Source organism: Macaca fascicularis, chromosome 18 (assembly GCF_037993035.2).
Source record: "Macaca fascicularis isolate 582-1 chromosome 18, T2T-MFA8v1.1".
Lineage (NCBI taxonomy): Eukaryota > Metazoa > Chordata > Mammalia > Primates > Cercopithecidae > Macaca > Macaca fascicularis.
In genome coordinates, this window is record NC_088392.1 from 25,725,984 (window position 1) to 25,750,911 (window position 24,928).

Here is a 24,928-nt window from a genome sequence, read left to right on the forward strand (position 1 = left end):
TTTTTTGTTCTTACTCAGTAGTATTCTCCTGTCCATCTTTCAGTTTCTCTTAATAAAAGGCTAAGATTAAGAGTACCATTCTGAACAGTGTAGTACTGAAATCTGCAACCAATTTGAAACCAAAAATACTGGTTTATAAATAGAAGCAATGAACTCACATCTAAAATGTGGAAAGATATTTTTGAATGCCAAAGAGAAATCTTTGTTTCTTTTCCTTGACCTCTGCCCTAAAAATTCATCATTGAGTAAAAATTGTTTATATGTTCATGGCAGTTGCTTAGAGTTTACAGAAGAAAAGTCTAGATTTTAATTTAGCTTGGCCTCAGGTAATGTGTTAAATACACTTGGGATGCATATAATATGAGATTTTCATTTGTACAGCTTTTTTTTTTTAAACTACAATGTTTAAACAATACTGCTTTTAATTAAGAAATCTGGCTTTATTAAAAGCCAGATCTGTGACACATAACCATTTCTGTATATCTGCTCTCAATCAAGAGAAAAATAGTTTAATTTCTGTAGCTGTGTTCATTTTGCATATGTTAAACGGATGTAACATGCACCCAGGGCATTGCTTCAGAGACACAGTCTTTTCCATAAATATGTAAAGTTTTTCTTAAACACCAGATGTAGGTTAAGTGGTTCTTTTAAATATTAAACTATACATAAATGCTTTTGGGGACTATTTGACCTTTGAATTGCCTCCTTTTGGAGTCAGATTCAGAGGTGGGATGGGAGGAAAAGAATAGAATTATTTTTGGAGATAGGAAGTTGGACTGACCTCAGTAGAAGGGAAAGTGAGATGGTGGAATAGAACGGTAGAAAAAAAGGAAATAATTAGCCAGTATTACATAGAAACCCCTTTAATTTGATCTTGACATACACACACACACACACACACACACACAAGCAATAAAGCCACCAGTTTTGCTGATAAGGAAGAGTTCCTGTTTTCTCCTCTGAAGACATTTAATATTCAATCAAGGACAGCCACAGAGCCAACCAGATCATAGCGTAACTCCAAAGATATGGCATGTCATCACCCTGCTGCCCTTTGAACCAAATGGGGTTTTGCAGTCTCTGTCCTTTCTTCTTGAAAACCATTCAGTGTGTCCCCAGAATCTGAGCTCCTCAGCCTGAAACACTAATGTGTGTGAAAAGGATTGGTTTGGCCTATCCTTCCGGTGCAAACTGGTATGCATTTTAAAACAAAAACATAAGAACAAAGGAAATAGTTTTTGAATTTAATCAGTCTGAAGTTAGCCTTTGACCATTTGATACATTCCACAATAAAAAGGAAGTTTAAGGGGAAGGAAAAAAAAAAACTCACCCCCTTACCCCCAACAACAAAAAAATTCAAGGAGGATACTGGTAATGTTTTCCACATTTGAATTTTAATACATGAAACAGGCTATAAAACTTTGGCCAGCTGCAGTAAATAAAGTAGCCGTGGGAGGTATGCACCGGAAACTTCAGCAGAGAGCACTGGTGAGAGTCTCATTCCCAACTACACACCTTCGTTTGTTGTTCTGGGCAGAAGCAAGTTGCAGTAACTTGATATTCATCCCAGTCCCGGTTTTGTTTTGAGCACATCACCTTTCTAACTCTCCTTAGTAATTCCTTCTGATTAAAGAATAGACAGCTTTGAAACCTTTGTACACTTCTCGTTTCCTCTCTCCCCGCCTTCCAAAAATCAAAACAAAATGGCTTGATAACTTGGAAGGTGATACAAGCATTTCTTTCTGCAGCAGCTTGAAATCGTGGTGGGGAAGACTGTGGTTCTGCCTCGGCTGTTATGTTATCTCATTTAATTGCTAACATATTGTCCTTAGCTTTTGATTCATAAAATGTTTTCCTTGGAGTTCTGAAGTAGGTTTTCGGTGATTTACCAAGTATTAGTATAATGAAAGGGATTTTTTTTTCACAGCGGCATGGCTCATAACACGAGAGTGAATGTTTGTATACTTGCAAGCTTTCTGGATAATATTATTGAGCTATGCTTCTTTCCTGCTCAAAAACCTTCGCTGCCTTTCCATTATCTACAAGATAAAGACCAATTCCTTAGCTCAGTGTTTGAAGCCCATTACCATTTACCGAAAGCCTTATGTTGAGCTCTTCCAATCTGCAACAAGTCTTCCAGCAAGACCAGGCTGGGCATATTACCAGAATTCACCCCGTATGTTCTCCTTCGGTACTTTTGTATCTCTCTGTCTTGTCCAGCCCTGTCTGCTTATCTCTGTACACCTAATACCCACCCATTTTCAAAGCACTGACTCATATCATTCTTCTTCCAGGAAGCCTTCCCTTGCTCCCCCACCCATGCGAGCCATTTTTTTCTCTATTCTTACAGCCGTATGAATCATACCATTTCTAGATATTTATCTTACCCAGCTCCGCATAGCTGTGCATCTTTTATAGATATGACTCTGCCTTACCAACTGTTGTAAATTCCTCGAGTCCCACATATTATATTTTGTCTCTCTCCCCCCGACCCCCGTAAATAGATCATCCATAGAAACTGGAGAAAAGAAACTAGGAAACTAACATTTTCTGAGTGTGAGTTGGCAGCCCCTCTGCTAGGCGCTCTGCATGCGTTGTCTTAGGCAGTCTTCGCAACAGCCCAGTCAGGGTGATAATAGTGGCCATTTCAGGTGTCAGTAAAGTGAGCCTTAGAAGTTTGAGCAGTTAGTCTCAAGTCGTGCAGCTGGAGTTAAACTCAAGCACATCAACTCCAAATTCAATGCTCTTTTTTACTACTAAGCATACTCTCCAGAGATTATCTATAAGAACACCTTTTCAGAACTTATTTTAAATGCTAGGAGCTTGTGATTTTCAAACCTTGATAAGTGTTGGTTGGCAAAAGAAGTTTCCAGGTATTCCATGGCTGGGTTCCCAGAGCAGCTCTCTTCCCAAATGTATAGACAGAGAACTTTCCCTCCAATGTGGTGGCATGCTTGGATTAAAACTCACATTGTCTCTCCACTTATTCTTAAACCAACATGTTTGTGCTGAGTGCCTCAGAGGTGTGAACTCTCCCTACCAGGGTCCTTGAGGTAGCAAATTTTAAGTTATCAAATTATTTTTCCTACTATAACTACCCACTTTTCTTCCAAAATTAAAGCAGAAATCTCTGAATGTGGGAGAATAAGGAAATAGCCAGGTCTTCAATACCCTAGTTAGAAACTCTTATCAAGTATGATTCCCTCTCTGCCTCAGAGACCTCCATGATTAATCCTGATATTAAATGATTAGATTTCTTATAAATTATGGAAAGGGCAATTTTCCAGATATAATTCTCTCTGTTATTCATTCAGTATTCAGATCCACAGATGAGACCTGAAAAGAAGCCTTTCAAATGACCTAACTTCTTTTTTAACTGAATAAGAACAAAACCCACATCAAACTTGTCTTTATGTGACTCTATGTGTTCCTGTTTATTTGTTGATAGAGTCAGCAATGATGGGATCATTGAGCTAAAAATCCCCTCTACTATTCATATATCGCATTAGTGTAGCTCTCAGGTCCTTTTTGTTTAAAGTCTGTTTATTCATTCCAATAACATTTATCCGTGGTTACCAAGTGTAGGCTCTGTGCTCTCAAGGAATTCACAGACTAGTAGGAAAAGATGTGTGTTTAAGCAGAGTGCTCCCTGCCAGTCTGCTATGCCGTCTAAAAGACCAGGGGCCCGACTCCTATCCAGTAGTGAAAGATCACATGGTTGTTTGGTAGACGAGTGGTCATCTCCTGTGAGAAACTCTTCCAGTTGACTTAGGGATGGGGGAGTCACGTGCAACTCACCCCACACACCTGTCCTCCACAGCATCCTCCAGAGTCCTGCAGGTGGAGAGTATGGAACCCATTTCAGAAACCACCAATAAAAGTGGATCTTAGCCCAGTTTTCCTCTTTTCAGTAACAATTTTAGTTTTACTTTGGATTAAACGCAGTCTCTCAAAAGAGCATTCCTTAGGCAAGGTAGTATCTTTTTATTTAACTGACCTTAAATACATGAGAGCTTTTACCTCTCAGGGCTTCATAGGACAAACAACTTCAAGTAGTTTTCCTTGTACAGTTAAGAGCTCAGACCACTGAATTTTAGATTCTAAAAGTGCCCTGGAAATCACTTAACCCATTGCCCTTCTTTTGAAGACTGAGGCCTAGGAAGGGGAAGTGACCAAACCATGGGTACTCACTAGTAGGATTAGAAACCAGACAAAAGAGGCTGGACACGTGGCTCACGCCTATAATCCCAGCACTTTAGGAGGCCGAGGGAGGTGGATCACTTGAGGTCAGGAGTTCGAGACCAGCCTGGCCAACATGCTAAAACCCTGTCTCTACCAAAAATACAAAAATTAGCCGGGCATGGTGGCACACACCTGTAATCCCAGCTGCTCAGGAGGCTGAGGCAGGAGAACTGCTTGAACCCTGGAGGCAGAGGTTGCAGTGAACCAAGACTGTACCACTGCACTCCAGCCTGGGCAACAGAGCGAGACCCTGCCGTACACACAAAAAAGGAAACCAGACAAAACAGCAAGCAGACCAGCACTCCTTGTGCTATATCCTACACTGCTCAGCCGACTTCCTCTTTACCCTAATATCATAACCATTTCAAAACTGTGAGTGGTAGATATTAGAAACCATTCTGTTACTCTGACTTAACTAATGAAATCCAAGAAAACTCTTCAGTTGGCCGTAGGCTGCCTGCAATGAGTTGCTCTTTAGCTCTGCCAATAATATTTGGCAAAAAGAGAGGGTAGTGGGCATTGATGTGATGTGGCATTTACTGGTATGTAGTCATGGGAGCAGCAGGATTCAGAAAATTCTGTTTCTGTGTGGACCTCTTCAACAAAGATATGATCAACAGAGGCATCAGCATCTTCAGTCTTGCTCCTTTTGGCCTTTCATAGGTTTTGATTCCATAAAGTTCTATGTCTATTTGAGTGCATACTTCATTTCTAAGCAGTTATTCCCATGGACTCCCAGGGAATTTAAGAGATTATCTCTACCGAAATCCTCCTACAGATTCCCTGCCCAGCAGTCAACAAGCCTTGATCAACCTCCTTCCTTCAAGGGTGCTCCAAATGCCCCCAAAGTCCATTTTCGTCAAATGTTTGAAAGTTCTTCCTAGGTCCAGCCCAGATTTGCTTTTTTCTGCAGTCCTTATGTTTCTGCCCAATAGAATTGCCTGCAAGTCAAGTCCAACAAGCGCTTGAGAAGCTCAGTTATTTGAAGACAGTCTACTCAGTGTTTTTTTCCTCTAGAGGAAACATCAGTATCTTCAAACGTTTAACCTGAAAAAAAGTTCAGACTCCCTGTCATGAACTCCATCGCTTCCCAGTGCATTCTCCCTAGTTTAGCAAGGATGCCTATTTCTCCACAAGAACCTTTTAAAGTGTGTGGAATTGAAAACTGAACACAGTGCTTAAGGAAGGATGAAGTGGACTAGGATGGATCTGTCTCCTCCCCCATTCAGTACCTTGTATCTTCATTAGGGCCACCTAACAAAATTCTGTTTTGCTGTGTTTGATGCTTTCATTGTCCTGCTGACATATGTTCAATTTGTAATCAGCTGAAGTCCATAAGCCACATATCTCCCCAGTCTCATTGTGTACTTTTTGTTGTGTTTGTACAAAACTTGATGAAACCTCATTGAATGTTATATTGTAGCCTCAGTCTGATTCCTGTTTAATAGTTTCCCTGAAGTCCTCATTCAGTCACATACTCTGCCATCTCTGTTGCTGGCAGATGTGATGGGTGTGACTAATGCCCACATCAAAGCCACCAATAAAAATATTTTCAGGGGAGGGAATTGACCAGAAGGCCATGAGGCTCAGTGTTACAGACATTCTTTCTACACGTGTGCTGTCTTCTGTCCTTAGTTTAATCTCAGCTGGTCCTGTCTCCCTCCTTCTACACTGTGTGGCCAACCTTTTCTCATTGTGTCTGTAGCGTTGTCCCAGAAGCCAGGCGTGCAGCACTCACTGTGAAGCAGGAAATGAGTCTTGTCCAGAAGGCCTTGCTCTGATGGAAACAGACTGAGTTTGAGAGGCCATTCCTCTGTTTCAGAGCACTTTCAAAACTATTTTCTAAATAGCCTGTTACAGAATTTCACCCAAGCTATTGGTGGTCAACATCATCTTTCAATAGCTACTATCTTGTTTTTCTTTAAATTAGGATATTTGCCTTCTCTGGTGTTCTGTCATCTCTCCTAATCTCCACAACTGTCGGGTATTTCGGAGAGCAGATTAGCAAGCTCAACTGAAAGTTTTGATCTTTATCAGTATCATACTCTATTTTTAAAAAACTGAAAAGGGAAAAAGGACAGAAGGGAAAAAGAACTTGAAGAAATTCTTTTAACCATGGATTAGTGATAACAGCTGCAGAATCCTTGAGCTCACCATTTGATATTTCTATATTAATTTAAAGAAAAGTCAAAAGATTCTGCATATAGCAATAGAGGTGAGATCCTTTAAGCTCTATTCAGCAAGCCCTAAGAAAAGTGATTAGGACACTGTGCATGCCCATATGTGAATGCAGTTGGTCACCTTAGGTATTTCCCCTTCTTTCCACATCAATACATATTTTACTCAAATTCAGACCCTATGATGTTGAAACAGACAGTCTGGCATTGAATGTTTACCTCAAAACCCTGCTTTCTCTGCACCTAGGACAAACAAATCCTAATTCTCTAGTGTTTTGCATCTTGGAGCTATGAATTTTAAATAAATCAAAAACAGAAACCTTATTGGCTTTCCCAGTTTTATAATGTAAAGGACACACAAACACACACACACGTATATTTAAAATAGACCCTATAACCTCATGATATTCTTAAATCTTTACATGGTTTTCTTCTTAAATTTTGGAGGCAAAAGCAGGCAGACACTTTTAATAGCACAGTAATCATCATTTTTTAAATGAACTGTTACAAGGACATAATCTTAAACTATCCATAATTTGGAATAGGCACAACTGTGCATTTAAAAAAATGTAATATTACTCTTATTTTCTCAAGAAAGCAGATTTTCTGGAGGGAAAAGTATATATTGTATATATTAGAAAATACACATATGTTCATTCAGCCCTTCTGCATCTGCTGTGCTTCAGATGCTTTTGGGGATTCATAAACGTGTAAAAGAAAGTATCTGATCTTACAGGCCTTTTATCCTGGTAGGTGATAATACAAATATGGGTCTAACTATAATGCAAGGTAGAATTATGAAATGACCTAAGAAGCGATTCAGACTGCTAGGAAATGCTTCCCGGAGAAGACGCCATTGAGCTCATATTCAAGTCCACATAGAATTTCAACACTTAGAGACAGGATAGAAAAGGCGTTGCAGAGCCATATAATAAACATGATTTAAAAACAAAAACAGAAAATAAAGGCTCATGCATCCAAATGGAAATAAGAAAATTGCCTGATGATACCAGCCCTTGCAGCTTGCCAGCCAGGGCTGCCCTGGGGGAAAAGCCCCTCCACAGCACAGCAGCTCCAGCAATTGGCTCGAATATTTCACATGAGAGTCCACAGGAAGAGTGAGCTTTCATGTATATTTTTTACATCCAAATTAAGTTAACTCATGGAATTTTCCACCCTTAGGAATTAAAGTAGCAACTCATGAAGTAATTCAGTTATGTCATTCATACCAAAACAGAAAATACTGGAGCAACTTGGCACCGTTTAAAAGCCAAGATTAGGCCTTGGCCATTTTATATTTTTTCACATTCCATGGCCGTTGTGTTATTTTAACTTTTATTGTGGCTGTAAATTTTTCAAATCAAAAGTATCTTAATTGCTTAGAAAACAGAAGTTGAAAATGGGTTCATAGTAAGAAGAGGGTTTAGGCAAAGCAGCTTTAGGAGGGAGAACTGAAAAAAAGCTGTAGCATTACATGTTCTGTAATGTGAGGGTTCTACCTAATTGGTTGACATTCACAGTTATGCATAATTATAGCTTCCTCTATATCCATAAATCATCTTAGAACTATAAAGTTGAGTTTAACCAAAAGATCTGTCCAATATTAGTTAAATGACATCTTTGGGGGAACATTGTCCTGATACAATAGCCACATTCATTTTAAAGCAGTTAATTGGACACATTGTCAAAAACCACGGTATTGAGTTTCCACATTTTAATTTCACATTTGCCTTCTCTGTGGCTTCTGCACACGGACGGGTCTCTTTTGGAGCTGGAAGTGTGTGAAAGTTATTGGAGAATGGTAGTCTCTGGGTAATGTTTCTGTAAGCTGCCCAAAATTTTCCCCCTGTAGTCTAGATGGGAAACAGCTGGTTTTTGTTTAAAAAGCTGTTTTGCAAAATGTCTAAATCTTGAGATATAGAACTGAGGTCACCATTAAAGCAGGTGCTTAAGAGCAAGTGAGAAAGACTCCAGGGGCCGGCTGGCTCTGGAATCTTCTGCAGGGCACTTCCTATTAGAAGAAAAAGTGTTGAAGTTTGCTCCTTTATTTAGGACACAGCTATAAGTATTATAAGTAAGTGCACAAGCAATACTACTAGAAATTGAGTAGTTTTGAACATAGCCAGCCCTCAAATGAATAATTAGCTCAGTATGAAAGGAACTAAAATGGTCATTTTTCTCACAGGGCTTCAAGATACAAGAGCCCAAGGCTCTAGTCTCCTTGGGAGATTATAAGTGTTTGAATTTTCTCTTTAAACACACCAACAGTAAAAGAACTACTATTTCAAATAAGCAGTACCATAACTGACTATATCTTCCAAGGTTTTGGATGCAATTGAAGGGAAAGGGGGAAAAGAGACCCAACTTGGCAAGACCCATATTGAAGCAGTTTGGAAAAAAAGCAAAGCAAAAAGCATGTGGAACCACTAAAGGCCAGTGCACGTCAGGTATCCACCAGTCTGAAGATGAAAGGAAATAAGCCTCCTCCCCTGGGAGCTGGAGGTTATTAGCAGCTGTTTATCCAGTCAGGAATAGAGATTAACATTGTATTTTTTTTTTAAGAACTAGAAGAAAATTTGTTTGGGAAGTTGGCTTTTCATATCAAGTCACCGTGCCTTGCCAAAAAAAACTTCCTTTCTCAGAACTCATGTACAGGCATTGAGCAATGTTATGATTCTCTGAAAAACTCTGGATTACCAAAAAGTCTTTCTCCATCAAATAGAACAGAAAAGGGCAGAGAAATGGGTGGACGTTTGCCATTGACACATTGCAGTTGTATTCTTTACCATGTGAAATTAGCCGTTTGGTCTATTACCTGTTCTCCTACCTGACTCTAAATGGGACACTCTGCCTTCTACCTCTCACACACCCTCACAACTTAATCATTGCCACTCTAACGAGCACACGATGGGTTCTGCATATACCTACTGCTTGTAAAAAGACCTTTCATGAGATATTGAGGAAGCTACTTAGTACTCTGGGTGCTTTATTCTCAAAAAAAAAAAAAAAAAAAGAGTTGGATATTGGTATTTTCCCCCTGATTTAATGCTACTCTTAATGTCATTTTCTTTTATTAAATCCTTTCTTCTGCTTTTGATCTTATTTATAGCAGAGCCACTAGTCATATGGAAACTATTATTGTATAGCTGGGAGATGAAAGACTTCATGGCAATTAAATAAGAGTGAATCATTTGGGCCAATAATACACACATACAGTGAGGTATCATTTGTGTCCAAAATGCCCTGTGTTGTTCACTTTGTAGCAAAGCCATTGAGCTTCACAAAGGGCTTTACAAAAATCTGCTTTTTGTCAGAAATATGTAGTCTGACAATATGAAAACACATGTTAACACACAGTCCTTTGCTGCTTGCTTCTTCACACATACCCAGTATCTAAATCATGCCACTTATTGATGTAAAATGAAATTTTCACTTAAGGTTGGGATGTTATTTAATTGTGTTAAGCATCAGCTCTTAAAAAATATATTTGGATAAGCTGTATCAAAATTCTACCCATCTACTCAAAACCTGCCTAAAATACCATGTTCTTCTTCAAGTAGTCCCTGGTTTCCCAAATGGGTATGACTTCATCATTTTTTAAAACCCTACATGACCTTGTACTCTTTTATGACATTCATCGTATTTTGCCTTGTATAGTAATTATATTATCCCACCATTAAAATTTCAGTGTCTGGGCCAGGCGCAGTGGTTCACGCCTATAATCCCAGTACTTTGGGAGGCCGAGGTGGGAGGATCACAAGTTCAGGAGTTCGAGACCAACCTGGCCAACATGGTGAAACCCCGCCTCTACTAAAAATACAAAAATTAGCTGGGCGTGATGATACATGCCTGTAATCCCAGCTACTGGGGAGGCTGAGGCAGGAGAATCTCTTGAACCCAGGAGGCGGAGGTTGCAGTGAGCCAAGATCATGCCACTGCACTCCTTTCTGGGTGACAAAGCAAGACTCCATCTTAAAAAAGAAAAAAAAAAAAATCAGTGCCTGCAAAGTCATAGACGTGTCTGTCTTTTATTATTTTTCCCTGCAAATGCCCATGTAGTGTCTTGCATATAGTACACTTTCATAAGGTGCTTGTCAAATTAAGTGAAATGTTTATTATTTGATAGAAACATGCTAAATGTATATTTGACAATATCAAAGGCCTTAGATTTCAGACATAGTCTCACAGATCCATAAAATGTGTGTCATAATTTACTAAGCATCTAATTGCACATTGTACTATTGCACTCCTGTGCAGTGACCTGTGCAGTTCCTGTCCTTGAGATGGGATGCTCACAAATGGAGACAAGTATAGGCTTCACGAATGGCAGCAAAACAAACTTATTGAAGTTTATGCCCTGCACCATTCAACAATGACCTTGAATGTGTTTTAAGGGTGGTGTCTGTAATGCATAGTGAGCTTAGTGAGGTGACAAGAAAGTAGAGATTTCTGGAGAACCACTCAGCCCAGAAGGGTCAGAGAGTAAGGGGATCTGTGGAGCTTTAATAAAAGAGAAGCAGTTGGTGAGTTGGGAGAAAAACCAGCCCAGCAGACAGAGCAGGGAGGGCTTTGCTCAAGCCTTAGTGATGTGGGCATCAACCCAGCAGATGAGAGGCCATGCGTAGGTAATTGAACATTGATAGTGAGGAATATAAAAATAGGAGGGAACTGCATTGGTCCTAGGAGTCTAGGTGAAGGATGCATTGGCACAAGGTGGACCTCTTAGACTGAATCCATGCAGCAGGCAAGAGCCAGGCTGAAGCCTTAATATTGCAAGGGATCAACTGATGGAGAGAGAATATTGCATTTAAAAGATGAGTATTTAGAAAGTGATGGGGAAGAAATGATTCATTAGTTTAGGTGAACTTCTTTACACTTCTGCTCTCTTTCCAAATATATTACAATAAGCATGTGTTACTTAAATAACAAGAAAAGCATTTAAAAAATAAAGGCCAGTTGGTAATGGTAAATCCCTAGGGATCCTTAGGTATGGGTCACCTGGACTGGCTAAAAAGTGTGTGGAGGTGAGCAGCATGACTGTGCACTCTCACAGGTATGCTTGCACTTCAGGCATTCAGAATTCCAAGTGTAAATCAAGTGTCCAGTTGTCTTTTCCTTTAAGCAGAAGCTGTTTACACATAATTGCTAGACTTCCCCATACTCTCTGTGCTAGATATGTTTGGTTCACTAGGATGGATTAACTTTAGTTCCATACCACCTACTTACTAGCCTGCTACGTGGAGCAAGGAAGACATAGAGGAATGGGCTCTGTTAATCTCCTGCCACTGTCCCCCTAGGTGAGCTCCATCCAGTTATGGTTTCCACTATAGGAAAATGATGTTGAGAATTGAGGGTGTGGGGTGGAGATACAGAAAAGATAAATGAAACAGTTTTAATAGATGGAACGTATGAGTTACTACAAGAAAGATGAACTGAGGTCGGCTCACATCCATTTGCATTTCTTGAACTATATCACAGAATCATTCATTTAACCATTTTGGTGAACATCCAGGGGAGTTTCAGCCCAGCTGATCGCATGATAGGCAAGAACTGCCAAGGTCAGGATCATTTAGCTCATGTTTAAATCCTCTTGAAAATTATTTTATTATCTGGAGAATAAATACTAAATAAATCTCCAAGAATTACACAATAAGGAATTACCTTACATTTCATACAGAACATAAGTGAAGCTATGATGTTTCTGGAAAACAATGTAGGTGTTCTCAAGACAGTTATGAAATCTTCTCCCAACAAACATGTTAAGAATCAAATAAAAATCCAAACAAAAGAATTGAATACAGATCTGCTGTAAATGAAAAGTCTCTTAAAGGTTTAATCACGTGTACTAAAGAAAAACAATCTGATAATTTTTTAAACTGAGAAATATGGAAATTATGTTTGTGGTTGGAGTGTCCCAGATGTGAGCTCTTTCTCCCACAACAGGTGGTTATTAGAGGTAGGTCTTGTTTCCTGCAGAGCCTCTGTGCCTCTAGTGTTGTTCCTCACAGTATCTGTCTACTGCCGCCATTCCATGAACTTCCAAGTTCCCATCTGTGAGCCATTAAAGAAGTTTGCATGGCCGCCTCCCACCTCTTTAAAAGATGCACTTTTGTACTAAATGGTGTTTTGCACTTTTGAGAAAATAAGTTTGCTTTCCTCTAATATGACAGAGGTCTGGCAAGATAATTGTAACTGAAATCTAGTACTCTACAACTGTCATGTATAATTGATATTTCATGGGGAGATTACAGTTCAGACACCAAAACTGTTTTCTGTATCAATGGGTTTCTAATTACAGTGAAAACACATCAGCTTTTCTTTTGTGTTAATGGAAAAACAAGAGCGAAAAGTAACAGTAAGTCATAGTTACCAGGACTTCTGTCTTTGTCCCATTTTGTTGTTCTTCTTTCTAAAAACAAACAAATAAAAAAACCTATGTCCAAAATTGGAAACCAGATGTCATTAACAGCAAACTTTAATTTTGATGTACCAAAATGTTTATAATAGTATATCCAGTTTTGTGTCGTTATCACTTGGTCTAGAAACTGTGACAAGTTTCCTAAAGTTCCCATTCTATGCTCTTTTAGAAGGATTATGGTAGAACAGAAGTGACTGGGGTCTGAAAGCCTGTTTTGAAGCAGTTATCTCTGGAGATAACATTAACTAGGATTGAATAACTGCCAAATGAAATTTAATACATTTTCCCATCCATGAAATAGGCCTCTTAAATACAACAGAATAATTACTTTCACAATACTCCCTGGAAACAAAGAGAGCAAAAATATTGAATGTCTTTTTTGTTTGTGGTGTTTGTTGTTAGCTAGAGGATAAGGACAAGGATATTTACCACAATGCTGAATGCATCTCCATATAAAAACAGCCTTGCCAACAACCACCTAATTTGAATCTGCATGTCTTTTAAATCTGTTTATGTTGGAGGGATCGTGGCAAATATTAAATTTTATAATTTAGTTAGACATCTTGGCCTTGGCCTGAGTTAATGAGCTATGATTTCCCCCCTACAATAAAGAAAATGGAAATGATTTTCCTATATCTGTATATGTATGTATATATATGTATGTCATATGCTTGTACCTAGGTGTGTATGTGCATGTATGGACATACACACACACACACACACGTGCGCTGTTTTAAAACAAAAGCTCTGGGAAATAAACCCCTCTTGCCCCCTAACTCTGCTCCCCTCTCCTATATAATTGTTCAGTGTTGTAAGTTTTCTGAGTTCAAAATCTGTTTTAGATCTCTAACTAAACATCTAAAGTTAGATCTTAAGTCACTTCACCATTCTTGACCTTAGCTTTCTTTGTAAAATGAAGAGTCTGACCTAACTGATATATAACGAAGGTCCTCTAAGCCCTTGATGTCTAAGTTCTGTGATTTAAAAGTGCTTCTATCAGTTTATCAAGCCCTTTCTTGGAAACTAAGGTTATTTAAAATTATATGGTGCTTACATGATTCAAAATAATTATTGCATATCTAATGACATTTAATTATATCCAATGACAAATTCACACAGGAGAATTTAAATAGATGTGTTGGAATTTGAGTATAATTTGACCTAATATACAGTGTAACTCAGATATTTACACCTACACGTACCAGCCAAAATGTGGACGGGACAGGCCAAGCTGGCTGTGTTTGGACTACATGATCTTGTCTCCCCTTCCTCCTTTGTAGCTCTCTGGACCAGGAAAATGTCTGTCATTAAGGTGGCCCATTCATAGGATGACCTATGTCTGCTTCAAAGTGAGCTGGGCCATCCAATGATCTTGGCATTCTAAGCTTAGAAATACGAAGACAAAGAGGAAATCAGCAGCAGGTACAGAACCAGAAGGAATGCACCACGAGGTATCATGAAGAATGAGTCCAATATGTCCTCATGAGAGAGCAGAAGCCGAAGAGAAGCAGTGGTGCCCCCAGAGAGAGGAGAGAGGCTGAACAGCCCAGCAGAGGCAAGGAGTGTCATTCGGTTCCCAAGAGCTCTCTGAGTCTAAAACCTAAGCTACAGAAAACTCTTTATGATAAATCTCCTTTTATTTGAACAATCTCAAATAGGTTTCTCTTCCTTACTATTAAAACTGCCCCCACTAAATTGATCAGTGTACAAAAATCCGCCCAAGAATCATTATGAGTTCCACAAAAACCAGGACCACATCTGAGTTATTTCTCATTCTGTCCCCAGTGTCTCACAAAGTGACAGGCATGGGCTAGATTAGAAAATGTTTGTTGAATGCATGCTCTGATCAATCAATGAATAATCATTGAATAATTTTAAAATTTCACTTCTTTTAGCATAGCTGTCACTAAAACTGCATTGTACATGACTATGGAAAGATTCACATTTACAATGAGTATTAATTAACTTTTCATAAGCTGGCTTTTAACTTTAGACTACTGTTATCTCTGTGAAAAGGTTATCAAAATAGGGCTTTAACGAAGTACAGATTTTCTAAAAATAGGGACCAAATGTCATTCTTAGAATTGATTTGCAGGAATCTCCTTTTTCCTAGTCACATTGTGACGTATTGAAGTTCAGAATTCCAAGATCATTGGATGGCCCAGCTCAATTTGAAGCAGACATGGGTCATCCTATGAATGGGCCACCTTAATGCCAGTGGACAATCCCTGACCCTTGTATATACAGAGAACAGTGTGGGTTTCTCCATCTATTTCTGTGTTATTCTAGTGATGGATTTGTGCTGACCATCCACCGTGTTTCTTCCCTTGTGTCTCATGTGACCAGAAATAATGTTTCTGAAAGAGAAGTAAACAGGGTTAGAACATGGCATCTGTGGCCAAGGAAACAAGCAAAGCCAAGCCAATTCTTCAAATTGGAATACCATTCCACAGCCACGGGCAATGGAATTGATCCTATCCTGGAGATCAAGCTCATTATTACATGGCTCTGGACCTATCCGAGGTCATTCACATGACCTGGAATAGACACAGTTACAAGGGAAGTCTTAAAACATCACGACAAATTAGCCGGGTGTGGTGGTGGGCACCTGTAATTCCAGTTATTTGGGAGGCTAAGGCAGGAGAATCGCTTGAACCTGGGAGGCAGAGGCTCCAGCCTGGACGACAGAGCGCGAGACTGTCTCCAAAAAAAAAAAAAAAAAAAATTAAATTTTTAAAAAACAAAAGCATCAGAACAACTTTGTCTCTATAATTCTTTATGGAAAATGATTGATATTGAGATGATCTAACATGATCTATAGAAAATAGATGGAGTTAGGTAACATATGGGCCTAAAATCCAAACAAAAATGTAGTTGGAACAACTATATCCTCAAATATATTTATAATATTTAAGAGTTTACAGTCATTGTATAGAAGAAAGATTTAAAATTAAATAGATTTTAACAAAACAGAGACAAAGATCACCGTAAGTGAAGATAGCCTGAGTTTTGAGTGTTCTTGAACTACACAGGCTATTCTTTCTATATAACATGCAAGTATTTTCGGTCAAAACACACGATTCTGTCTGCAGTTATTATGTACCTGTTATATACCAGTTGTCATGTATGATTCCGTGGGTTCTCTTTTCCTCTTTTAAGAACTTACCTCAATGTGATCTAGAGGAAAAACATTTCAAGATCAATAACTGAATATATTTTAAGTAAAAAGCAAAACATTAACCTTAAGATATGTCACAGATGCTTGCAAATAAGTCTTGAGAGTGTTAATGATTCTGAAATAGGAGTATACTTCTCCTCTATGCTCAAATCTGTGGTTACTTTCAGTGATTTTGACTTAGAGTCATCCTTTGTGGAAATTCAAGAAATTACATCCATTGGGAACATAAATAAATATGAATCAGCACAAAGAATTATTTAGATATTGATTGACAGACATAAAGAGCCACCATTTTATCAAGGCCTGTAAAAATTCATGCTTACAAGTTGACATCTTAGATTGAAAGGATAATCATTGATTGAATCCATTTTCTAATGCATGAGTATAAAAACAGCAAATCAAAACCTCAGTGGAAAATAGCTATCACTCTTCTGAATAAAAATTAAAATATATAGGAGAGTCAGTTACAAATGGTTGCAGGAGCAGGTGGGCGTGGTCTGCCTGTAGACTGAAGCAGACTTCAGTCACAGAGAAAAGGAGTGGTGTGGCAGGCAACAGGGTTGAATATGTTTTTTTTGAAAAAAGGTCTGTACTTAATGCCATAGAGCTCTAGGATCAGTGAGTGAAATCTACAAAGAGGCCAATTTGTGGTAAAAATGGAATGGGCTGCTTTGGGAGATACCAGTCTCAGTACATTTGAAGCACCCCATAGAGGCCACATAACCACCATTCAGAAAGTTCTGTATTGCGACACAGGCACCGGGCAGCAGTGCTGGACTTCCCACCTCTCTCTGCTGAAACACTTATTGATACTTCCTGATGCTCATAAGCCTCAAGTCTTTTCCTATTCTTGCTGTATTTTGAATCCAAACAATATGATTTATGATTTATGTGATCCTTTCCACCCAAAATTTAAAAAAATATTTTGGAGTGCATATATACACACACACACACACACACACACCACACGCACGTACACATGAATATAAAAATGGCATATTTCAGGATCACTTACTTAAATATATTTTCAGTAAAAAGCAAAATATTGTAGGCGATACTGACAATGCATACCTGCCTTTAAATAGCATGTGTTTATTAGGTCCTGTGAATTTGATTGTTGTTGGTTCAGATTCTTATTATTGATGCATTCTTTGGAAATACCCTTTTAAAATATTTTGGTAACAAAAGAGTGAAGATTCTCCTTTCTGGTTTCATATTTTTGACTGGAAAAAAATAAACCTGATTCATAGCAGTCTAAATGTATGGTTAATTTTTTGTGTTTTAGACTCACCGTCCTGTGTAAATGCTTACTTAACCATAGGCTAAGAAAATACTTGGAAATAGAAAAGAAAATGTGAACTACTCATTGTCCTCTTAGTTTATAAATGCTTAATGTTTTTGCTTGAAGGCATATGCTATAAAGTAGGCAGTTGCTGTCTCAGTGCCGCAAGTTCAGTGTCTCTGGACCCTAGAGTAGATAGCAGTAGTTAATGAAAAGCTCAGCAGTATTTTTTTAATCAAGTAATCATGCTGTACTCTATAATTTTATTTTTGGAAGCATCGAGAGTATTTACAATATGGTGTCTTTCTAGGATCAGAATAGTGAGGGGAAAAATGGAAAAATGTCCAAACATCCTTGCATGGCAATGATGGCATTACTGGTGTGTTTAATAAAACCTTTATTGGTACATTTTCCGGTGTGGTGGCATTGGCAGAAACCATCCCCCTTTGGATTTGAAACTCAGCAGCTGATGAAATACAGTAAACATTAATTTGGAATGGGCTGCCAGTTTTGGAAAGCCAGGTGACATTTTATTATATTTGTACCAAGCAGAGGCTGTGTCCCATACTGCTGTAGCTTCCGCTGTCAGAGGCTTAGCTGGCATTATGGAAAAAAAAAAATGGCAGGCCTGAGAATCTTATCCCCTGAAATGAAAGTCGAATGCCAAATTGAAATTCCTGTAGGATTTCCGATAGCAATGGGGGAATTGAGAAGCCCACAATTAAGCATATGGGCATTAAGATAATTGTCAGATCTGTTGGCGGACATGATAGAAGACAGATGGGTACGAATCAGTGCGCTCCACTGCAGCACCCTGGGAGACAATTTGACGTTTTACCTGCCTGAGCTACTCTGCCATATTTGTCACTGAATGTACAGCACGGCGTCTTACTGAGTGTTAAGTGTTTTCGCCGGGAACTATAGGTGCATGTGCGGTCCTTCAGCGCCCTCTAGTGAAATGCGTTTGGGAGTATGGTTTTTGAAAAGCCAGCCTGCTTTCATCAGGTCCTCGTGGCCTCTGGAAATAGCAGTCACACCTCTGGCTCCTGCTCACCTCTCTGGTTCCTTTCACCCCTTTCAGGTGGGGACCCATCGTGAAGATGGTGTGGCCCTGAGAGGCAGCCATTCTCTTCTGCCAAACCAGGTTCCAGTCCCACAGCTTCCTGTCCAGTCTGCGACTTCCCCTGACCTGAACCCACCCCAGGACCCTTACAGAGGTAGGTTGGCCTCACCCGGGCACTTCTGACCTCACTTTCACAATAGGCCCTGTATTGATACCCAGCCTCTTGGTGTTCATCCCTCAAGAAGCACTGGCAGAAACCCAAGAATCAAATTGGGCACAAAAATGGTAAGGAAATGGGAAAGTATTTAGAACTTCGCCCGCTAATCATGTTTCTCCAGGGACTGTTTTCCTCAAACATCCTCTGAAATCCTGGTCCTCTATCAGCCAGGAATGAGGCCACAGACTGATGAGAGGAAATTTTATTTTAGCTATTTCCACATTTTTCTCATTCAGGTCCTCTAATGTGGTTAGTTGTGGCCTGAAAATGATATTTCCAAATGAATAGGAAGGAAGGAAATTGTTGTTGTTGTTTCAGATGGAAGGAAATATAGGTGCATTTTACAAATGGAGCTTGGTTGCAGTTGCATGATTTTCGTTCTTGAGTCATCTAGCCCTCTAATGATTGCCTCATAGCAGTGACTGTGAGCAGCTTTTCATGACCCCAGGAAGTTGGGCTGCTATTGGCCAGCTGACTAGGAGTCACTTAGATAACATCTTCTAGTCCCTTCACGTTTAATACAAAAATGATAACATTGCCACGGGAATACATGTGGGCATTTTTTCAACTGTTCAACATTGTACAGATCTGAGTGTCAATTTTATGTATGGGTATGTCTGCCCATTTTATATGAATAGTATGATTTTATGGACTTTTTTGAGACAGAGCTTCACTCTGTTGCCCAGGCTGGAGTGCAGTGGTGTGATCTCAGCTCACTGCAACCTCCACCTCCCAGGTTCAAGCAGTTCTGCCTCAGCCTCCCAGGTAGCTTGGATTACAGACATGCATCACCATGCCCGGCTATTTTTCATATTTTTAGTAGAGACAGTGTTTTACCATGTTGGCCAGACTGGTCTTGAACTCCTGACCTCAAGTGATATATGTGCCTCAGCCTCCCGAAGTGCTGGGATTACAGGTGTGAGCCACTGCACCTGGCCAGGACCTTTCTTATCAAGAGCCTTTGGGTTTTGTCCTCTTTGTCCGAAATCTGTACTTCTCAGACTGCACATAAGCACGACCTGAGGATCTTGTTAAAATGCAGATTCTGCTTCAGTAGGTCTGGGATTGTCCATTTCTAATGGGCTCACAGGTGATGAGGCCACATGGACCAAAGTTTGAGTGGCAAGATTCTAGAATACACAGATTACAAATAAGGGGGAATACTTGACAGATACAGTTCTACCTTTAAAAATATTACATTAGGATCGTGTTTTAAAATGCAGTGTGACTTGGAAAGTTGAGCAATGATAAAGCTAGAAATTTCTAAAATGAGTAGCAAACTGCCTTCCATATGTACCATTTTAAAATGCTGATTACTCCTTGAGAATAAGAGAAGCCTAATTTCAGAATATCATTAGGGTACCTATTGAAGTCTTGACTGCACATATTTAGCATACTCCCTGGGAATTATATTTTAAGGACATTTTCCTATTAAATCATTGCATATGGAAGAAACTCAATATAATAGCTGATATTTACTTGGGTTCTTAATCAGAACATTGGCTGTGTGATTTTCATGATTATGATTTTCATTGCAATTAAGTTGATGTTTTGTAGACAGTGAAATTACCATCTACTCCAAAAGATTGCAAAATAGAATTTAACCTTAGAGCCAATGCAGGGAAAACTTGTTTCTGCAGGTGCATTTTTTGAAACTTCAACAGATAGCTGGAAAAAAAAAAAAAGTGACAGAAGGATCACAGTTCAGCAGTATGAATTGTCTGCTGGCAGCCTTGCAATCTGGTGGGCAGGCAGTGAGATGTTGGTGTACATATCACCTGATTCCTCTTTTTCTGTAGGCATGCCACCAGGACTACAGGGGCAGAGTGTCTCCTCTGGCAGCTCTGAGATCAAATCCGACGACGAGGGCGATGAGAACCTGCAAGACACGAAATCTTCAGAGGACAAGAAATTAGATGACGACAAGAAGGATATCAAATCAATTACTAGGTCAAGATCTAGGTAACAGTATATAATACTGTCGCTTCATTTAATTCCTTTATTGGACTTTGATGAAGTGAACAGAACGGGAAGAAACTATTCAGTTTTTTCCTGGCAGGTAGATTTACAGCTGAAAAGAAAATTAAAGGCCTACTCTAGAAGTACTAAAAGTATCGTTTAAGATACCTGTACTCTAGTGGAGCCTAAAATGTTTTGGCATTTATGAATCTGGACCCAATGCTAATGACACACAGTGAAAACAATTTGTATCTGATTCAAGTACAGTTTATTTTTAAAACTATACTTATTCTACAAATTTGGTCAGAAATGTTGTGTCTATAATATTTCTAAAAAGAGATTGTAGCCGTGTTAAAAACTCAATTGATGTATGTGCCAACTATAACTCTTTTCTTACCTCTAAAGTGAGAAAATACTGATTTCCTAGATTTATCCTAAACATGCAGATGTGTATGAGTAATACCTAAATTGCTAATGATTTTTCCTCCTGGACACTCTTTTCTGCAGAAAACACAACTGCAGGAAAATAGCTTCTGTCTGGTTTTCTTAAATATCTGCTATCTTTAAATTCGAATCTATATCTCCTTGAACTTGAATCTGGTAATCAGATGGTGTTTGAATACTAGCACCCATGTAGTTTACCTCAATTCCCTTGGGTTGTTTTTATTCACAAATTCAACCAAGTGTCCTAAGACTACAACTTTCCATCTAAAGGCTGTGGTTCTCAAGGTTCTATTTGGAATCTTTTGTGAATTAAGAACATGCTGCCTCTTCACGTTACCTTCGTAATTACTTAGATGAATTCCATGTTCTGCCAGAAGTTTAAAAATGCCAAATGCTTCTAGATAACCCCTTTCCTTCCTCATCGTTTTCTGATTCTTGGCCACTTTGGCAAGAAATCTCAAGGAGGGAATTTCATACCTTTAATAACTTCTGTGTTAGACCAGTCAGTTCTTGGTAATTTAACTTACTGTGGCCAAACCTATGCATGTTAATGGATCCTTTGATGTTTCAGAACAACATTTTCACTCGCTGTTGAGAACCTTCTTATTTAAAAAGGTCACTCTTATGACACTTACTTCTGTATGCCTCCAAAACTGTATTACAAGGCAGTGCCTTTCAAATCTAGGCAGTTTTATTTGCATAACCAGTTTGTTTATAAGTGAATAACCAATTCTAATTGGTTATTGGCCTGAAAACCTTTGGAAGAAAAGTTCCCATTTTCCAGTCTCCTTTGTGTAAGGTGTGGCACGTGTTGGATGTATAAAAATATCACCCAAATGCTTAGCTTCCGGACAGGCCTGGCAGAGACTGTTTTCTTTTGCTTTTTACAGCCTATTTGCATAGTAGAATATAGGAGTGAATTAATTGTTACTTGATTTCCTTGGCACTGGCAGCAGTCGGGGATGAGGGCAGAGAAGGGATCGGTAGAAGGCCGAGAAAGAGGGCCTTTTCCAGTGGATTCAGTTGAGTTGCCTGTTTACCATACGCACCTGTGGCAGACAGTGCCTTCTGGAAAGGCACTTACGCTATGGAGAGAGAGGAGCCTGGTCTTACAGCGTCCTTCTGTGGTGTCATCCTCCTTGCCCCTAACTTTTCTCCTTCACCCAAGTGTTCTTGACTCGTGCGTCATCTTTATGTGTAACGTGTACTTGCAACCCAGGAATACCACTCTCACTTTTGATTGATTGGAGCTTCTCAAGTGTAATTGGTCCTTATTGCCACTTGGAAGTTACCCAGAGATTCTCCAAAATGGAAGACCAGAGTCATAAATTTTAAACCAGCATTCATTAAGTATACATTGAATTGACTAGATAATTTCCCACATCTTCCAACTCCAAAATGTTGTGATTAATCATCTTTATTCTGTGAACATTTCTGATGTGTGAAATTACCCCGTAGGTTGTTAGTCACTTCCATGGAGTTTCTTGTGATGGGAAGTCTACTGATGTTCAGTGAAGTTTGTTTCATTTTTTGTATCTCTCATAAGCCCCCCGAAAATCCTCACTTACGTTTATTCATAATAGTCATTCGGAGCTTTGTAGCACGTGCCGTTCTGCCTTCTTGAGACAAGACATCGTGCACATCTCTCTTTTTTACATGATAGCTCTTGGAATATTTGAGCCGTGCTGCCATGAAGGTTTCCTCATATGATGTGCTTTCCAGGTGGTTCATCATCCTCTTTGCCTTCCATTCAGAAGTTTCTAATTTGTCACTGTGACACCCAGAAATGGACAGAACCAATCTTATCTTTTCAGACTATTCTGGGCCCAGCCATGTCTTTGTTATGAATCATGGAATATTTTCGTTTTCACAATCAGAAATTAGTGTTTGTCTTTTTTTTTTTTTTTTTTTTTTTTTTGGTTTGGTAAGAGACAGAGTCTGGCTCTGTTGCCCAGGCTGGAGTGCAGTGGCCTTATCACAGCTCACTACAGCCTCCACCTACTAGATTCAAGTGAGCCTCCCACCTCAGCCTCCTGAGTAGCTGAGACTACAGGTGTGCATCACTGTGCCCAGCTAATTTTTTTATTTTTTATAGAGAAGAGGTCTCACTATATTGTCCAGGCTGGGATTACAGGCATGAGCCACTGCACCCAGCTTTCTGGCTTCATTTTTGACTCACAATGAGGTCATGATCATTCATAAGCTGTAGGTGTTTGGTTTTTTTAATCGTTTTGCATGGCTGATATCAATTCAGGTTTCCCAAACTTGTTCTGGGGATCATAAACATCTATAAGATTAAAGACCATGGAAGTCATGTTTTCCTAACCTTTTATTTCATACATAGAGAAAATGAGAATTACATAGTGGGTTGACCAGGCCTTCAAAGCAAGGTAATGGGGATACCTGGATAAAAGCCTCACTGTCTTCACTCCCACCGCTCTGGTGTCTTACATACAGGCCTTTCTTCTTACTCCTGTTAAGCTGCCTTGTGTTTTTTTGACCTATCAAAATCATTTTTCAATTACTTGTTTCCCCTAGGTTTCAGATGTCACGGTATGAAAGGTTTTCTCTATATTAAAAAAATGAAGTATAAACATAAAGTCTTTTTGAAGCATGGTTATGCAGCATATGCTAAGCGTAAGTTGGTGAACGCCTGCTTTGCAGAGTGTAACCCCATTGAATAAAAAAAGCTTTGTTTCTCCTTTCTGCCCCCCTGTATCAGTATGGGCACACTCCGCACTCTAACTTTAATCTACGTCACTCTCACCTGTTTGGTTTGGGTTTAACGTCTGTGAGAAAACCAAGTATCTTGTGTATTGTGAACTGTCACAGCCAAGTTGCAAGGTCCAGTGGATATAAAAATTCTGCCAAAGACATGGCATAAGATGGAAAAGTTCCCTGAAAACTCTGGAAGAAAACAATGTAGACACCTTCTTTTTCCCCACACCATTAGAAAATGTTGCATCCCTTTTGTCCCACAGCAATAATGACGATGAGGACCTGACACCGGAGCAGAAGGCGGAGCGTGAGAAGGAGCGGAGAATGGCCAACAACGCCCGAGAGCGCCTGCGGGTCCGTGACATCAACGAGGCTTTCAAAGAGCTCGGCCGCATGGTGCAGCTCCACCTCAAGAGTGACAAGCCCCAGACCAAGCTCCTGATCCTCCACCAGGCGGTGGCGGTCATCCTCAGTCTGGAGCAGCAAGTCCGAGGTCAGTGCAGGCCGGCCTCCTTGCAGAACTCGTGAGGAGCTTGTGGCAGGCACAAGCTGAGATGGGCATGCCAGCCTTGAGCAGTGGCAGACAGTAGACCTTCAAGCGTCATTCCAAAGAATTGTTTCCATTGCAGACTGTGTCTAAATCCTTAAGTAAGGCAGCATCCCTTTCTCCTGTAATTAAGTTGTAGGATTCTTATAACTAAGATTATATTGCAACTTTCCCTATATCCTTTCAGTAATTGGAGCTTAGTTTATTTGCTTTACCAACCTTTGCTTGCTGTAAAGTGGCTGTACACACTCACATGCAGTTCAGCTTTTACTAGTGACTGACCAAATGGATCGCCACAGTACGTAGTAACTGTTCCTTTTGTTCTGTAATATAAACACTGAGAAAAAGGTCAGACACGCAAGAAGAGTGCATTGCTGCCCTCTGCCAGAAGCCTCAGCATTAAACAAAGGTCCTGTGCTTTAATCCTCCACAGAAAGGAATCTGAATCCGAAAGCTGCATGTCTGAAAAGAAGGGAGGAAGAGAAGGTGTCCTCAGAGCCTCCCCCACTCTCCTTGGCCGGCCCACACCCTGGAATGGGAGATGCATCGAATCACATGGGACAGATGTAAAAGGGCAAGTTTGTTTTCAACATTTCTGAAACCGGTCATTCGTAACTGTCACCAGTGTATCAGCTATAAAAGTGAATTTTACCCAAATTGACAGATACTTTCTTTCATGGAAA

The 24,928-nt window shown here is 39.6% G+C and overlaps 1 protein-coding gene across 50 annotated transcripts in view; it reads left to right on the top strand.

Annotated features, from left to right (window-relative positions):
• TCF4 (transcription factor 4) overlaps window positions 1-24,928 on the top strand; it is a 364,163-nt gene that overhangs the window by 338,380 nt on the left and 855 nt on the right. For 28 of the 50 annotated variants that reach the window (XM_005586614.5, XM_074022481.1, XM_005586617.5 and 25 more), the window contains 4 exons: window positions 18,379-18,514; window positions 20,377-20,539; window positions 23,962-24,191; window positions 24,679-24,819. In XM_005586614.5, coding sequence (XP_005586671.1) covers window positions 18,379-18,514; window positions 20,377-20,539; window positions 23,962-24,191; window positions 24,679-24,815 — 666 coding nt within the window. In that variant the 3' untranslated portion in view covers window positions 24,816-24,819. The remainder of the gene's footprint in view (window positions 1-18,378; window positions 18,515-20,376; window positions 20,540-23,961; window positions 24,192-24,678; window positions 24,820-24,928) is intronic. The other 22 variants (XM_074022483.1, XM_074022486.1, XM_074022490.1 and 19 more) reach the window with 1 other exon arrangement.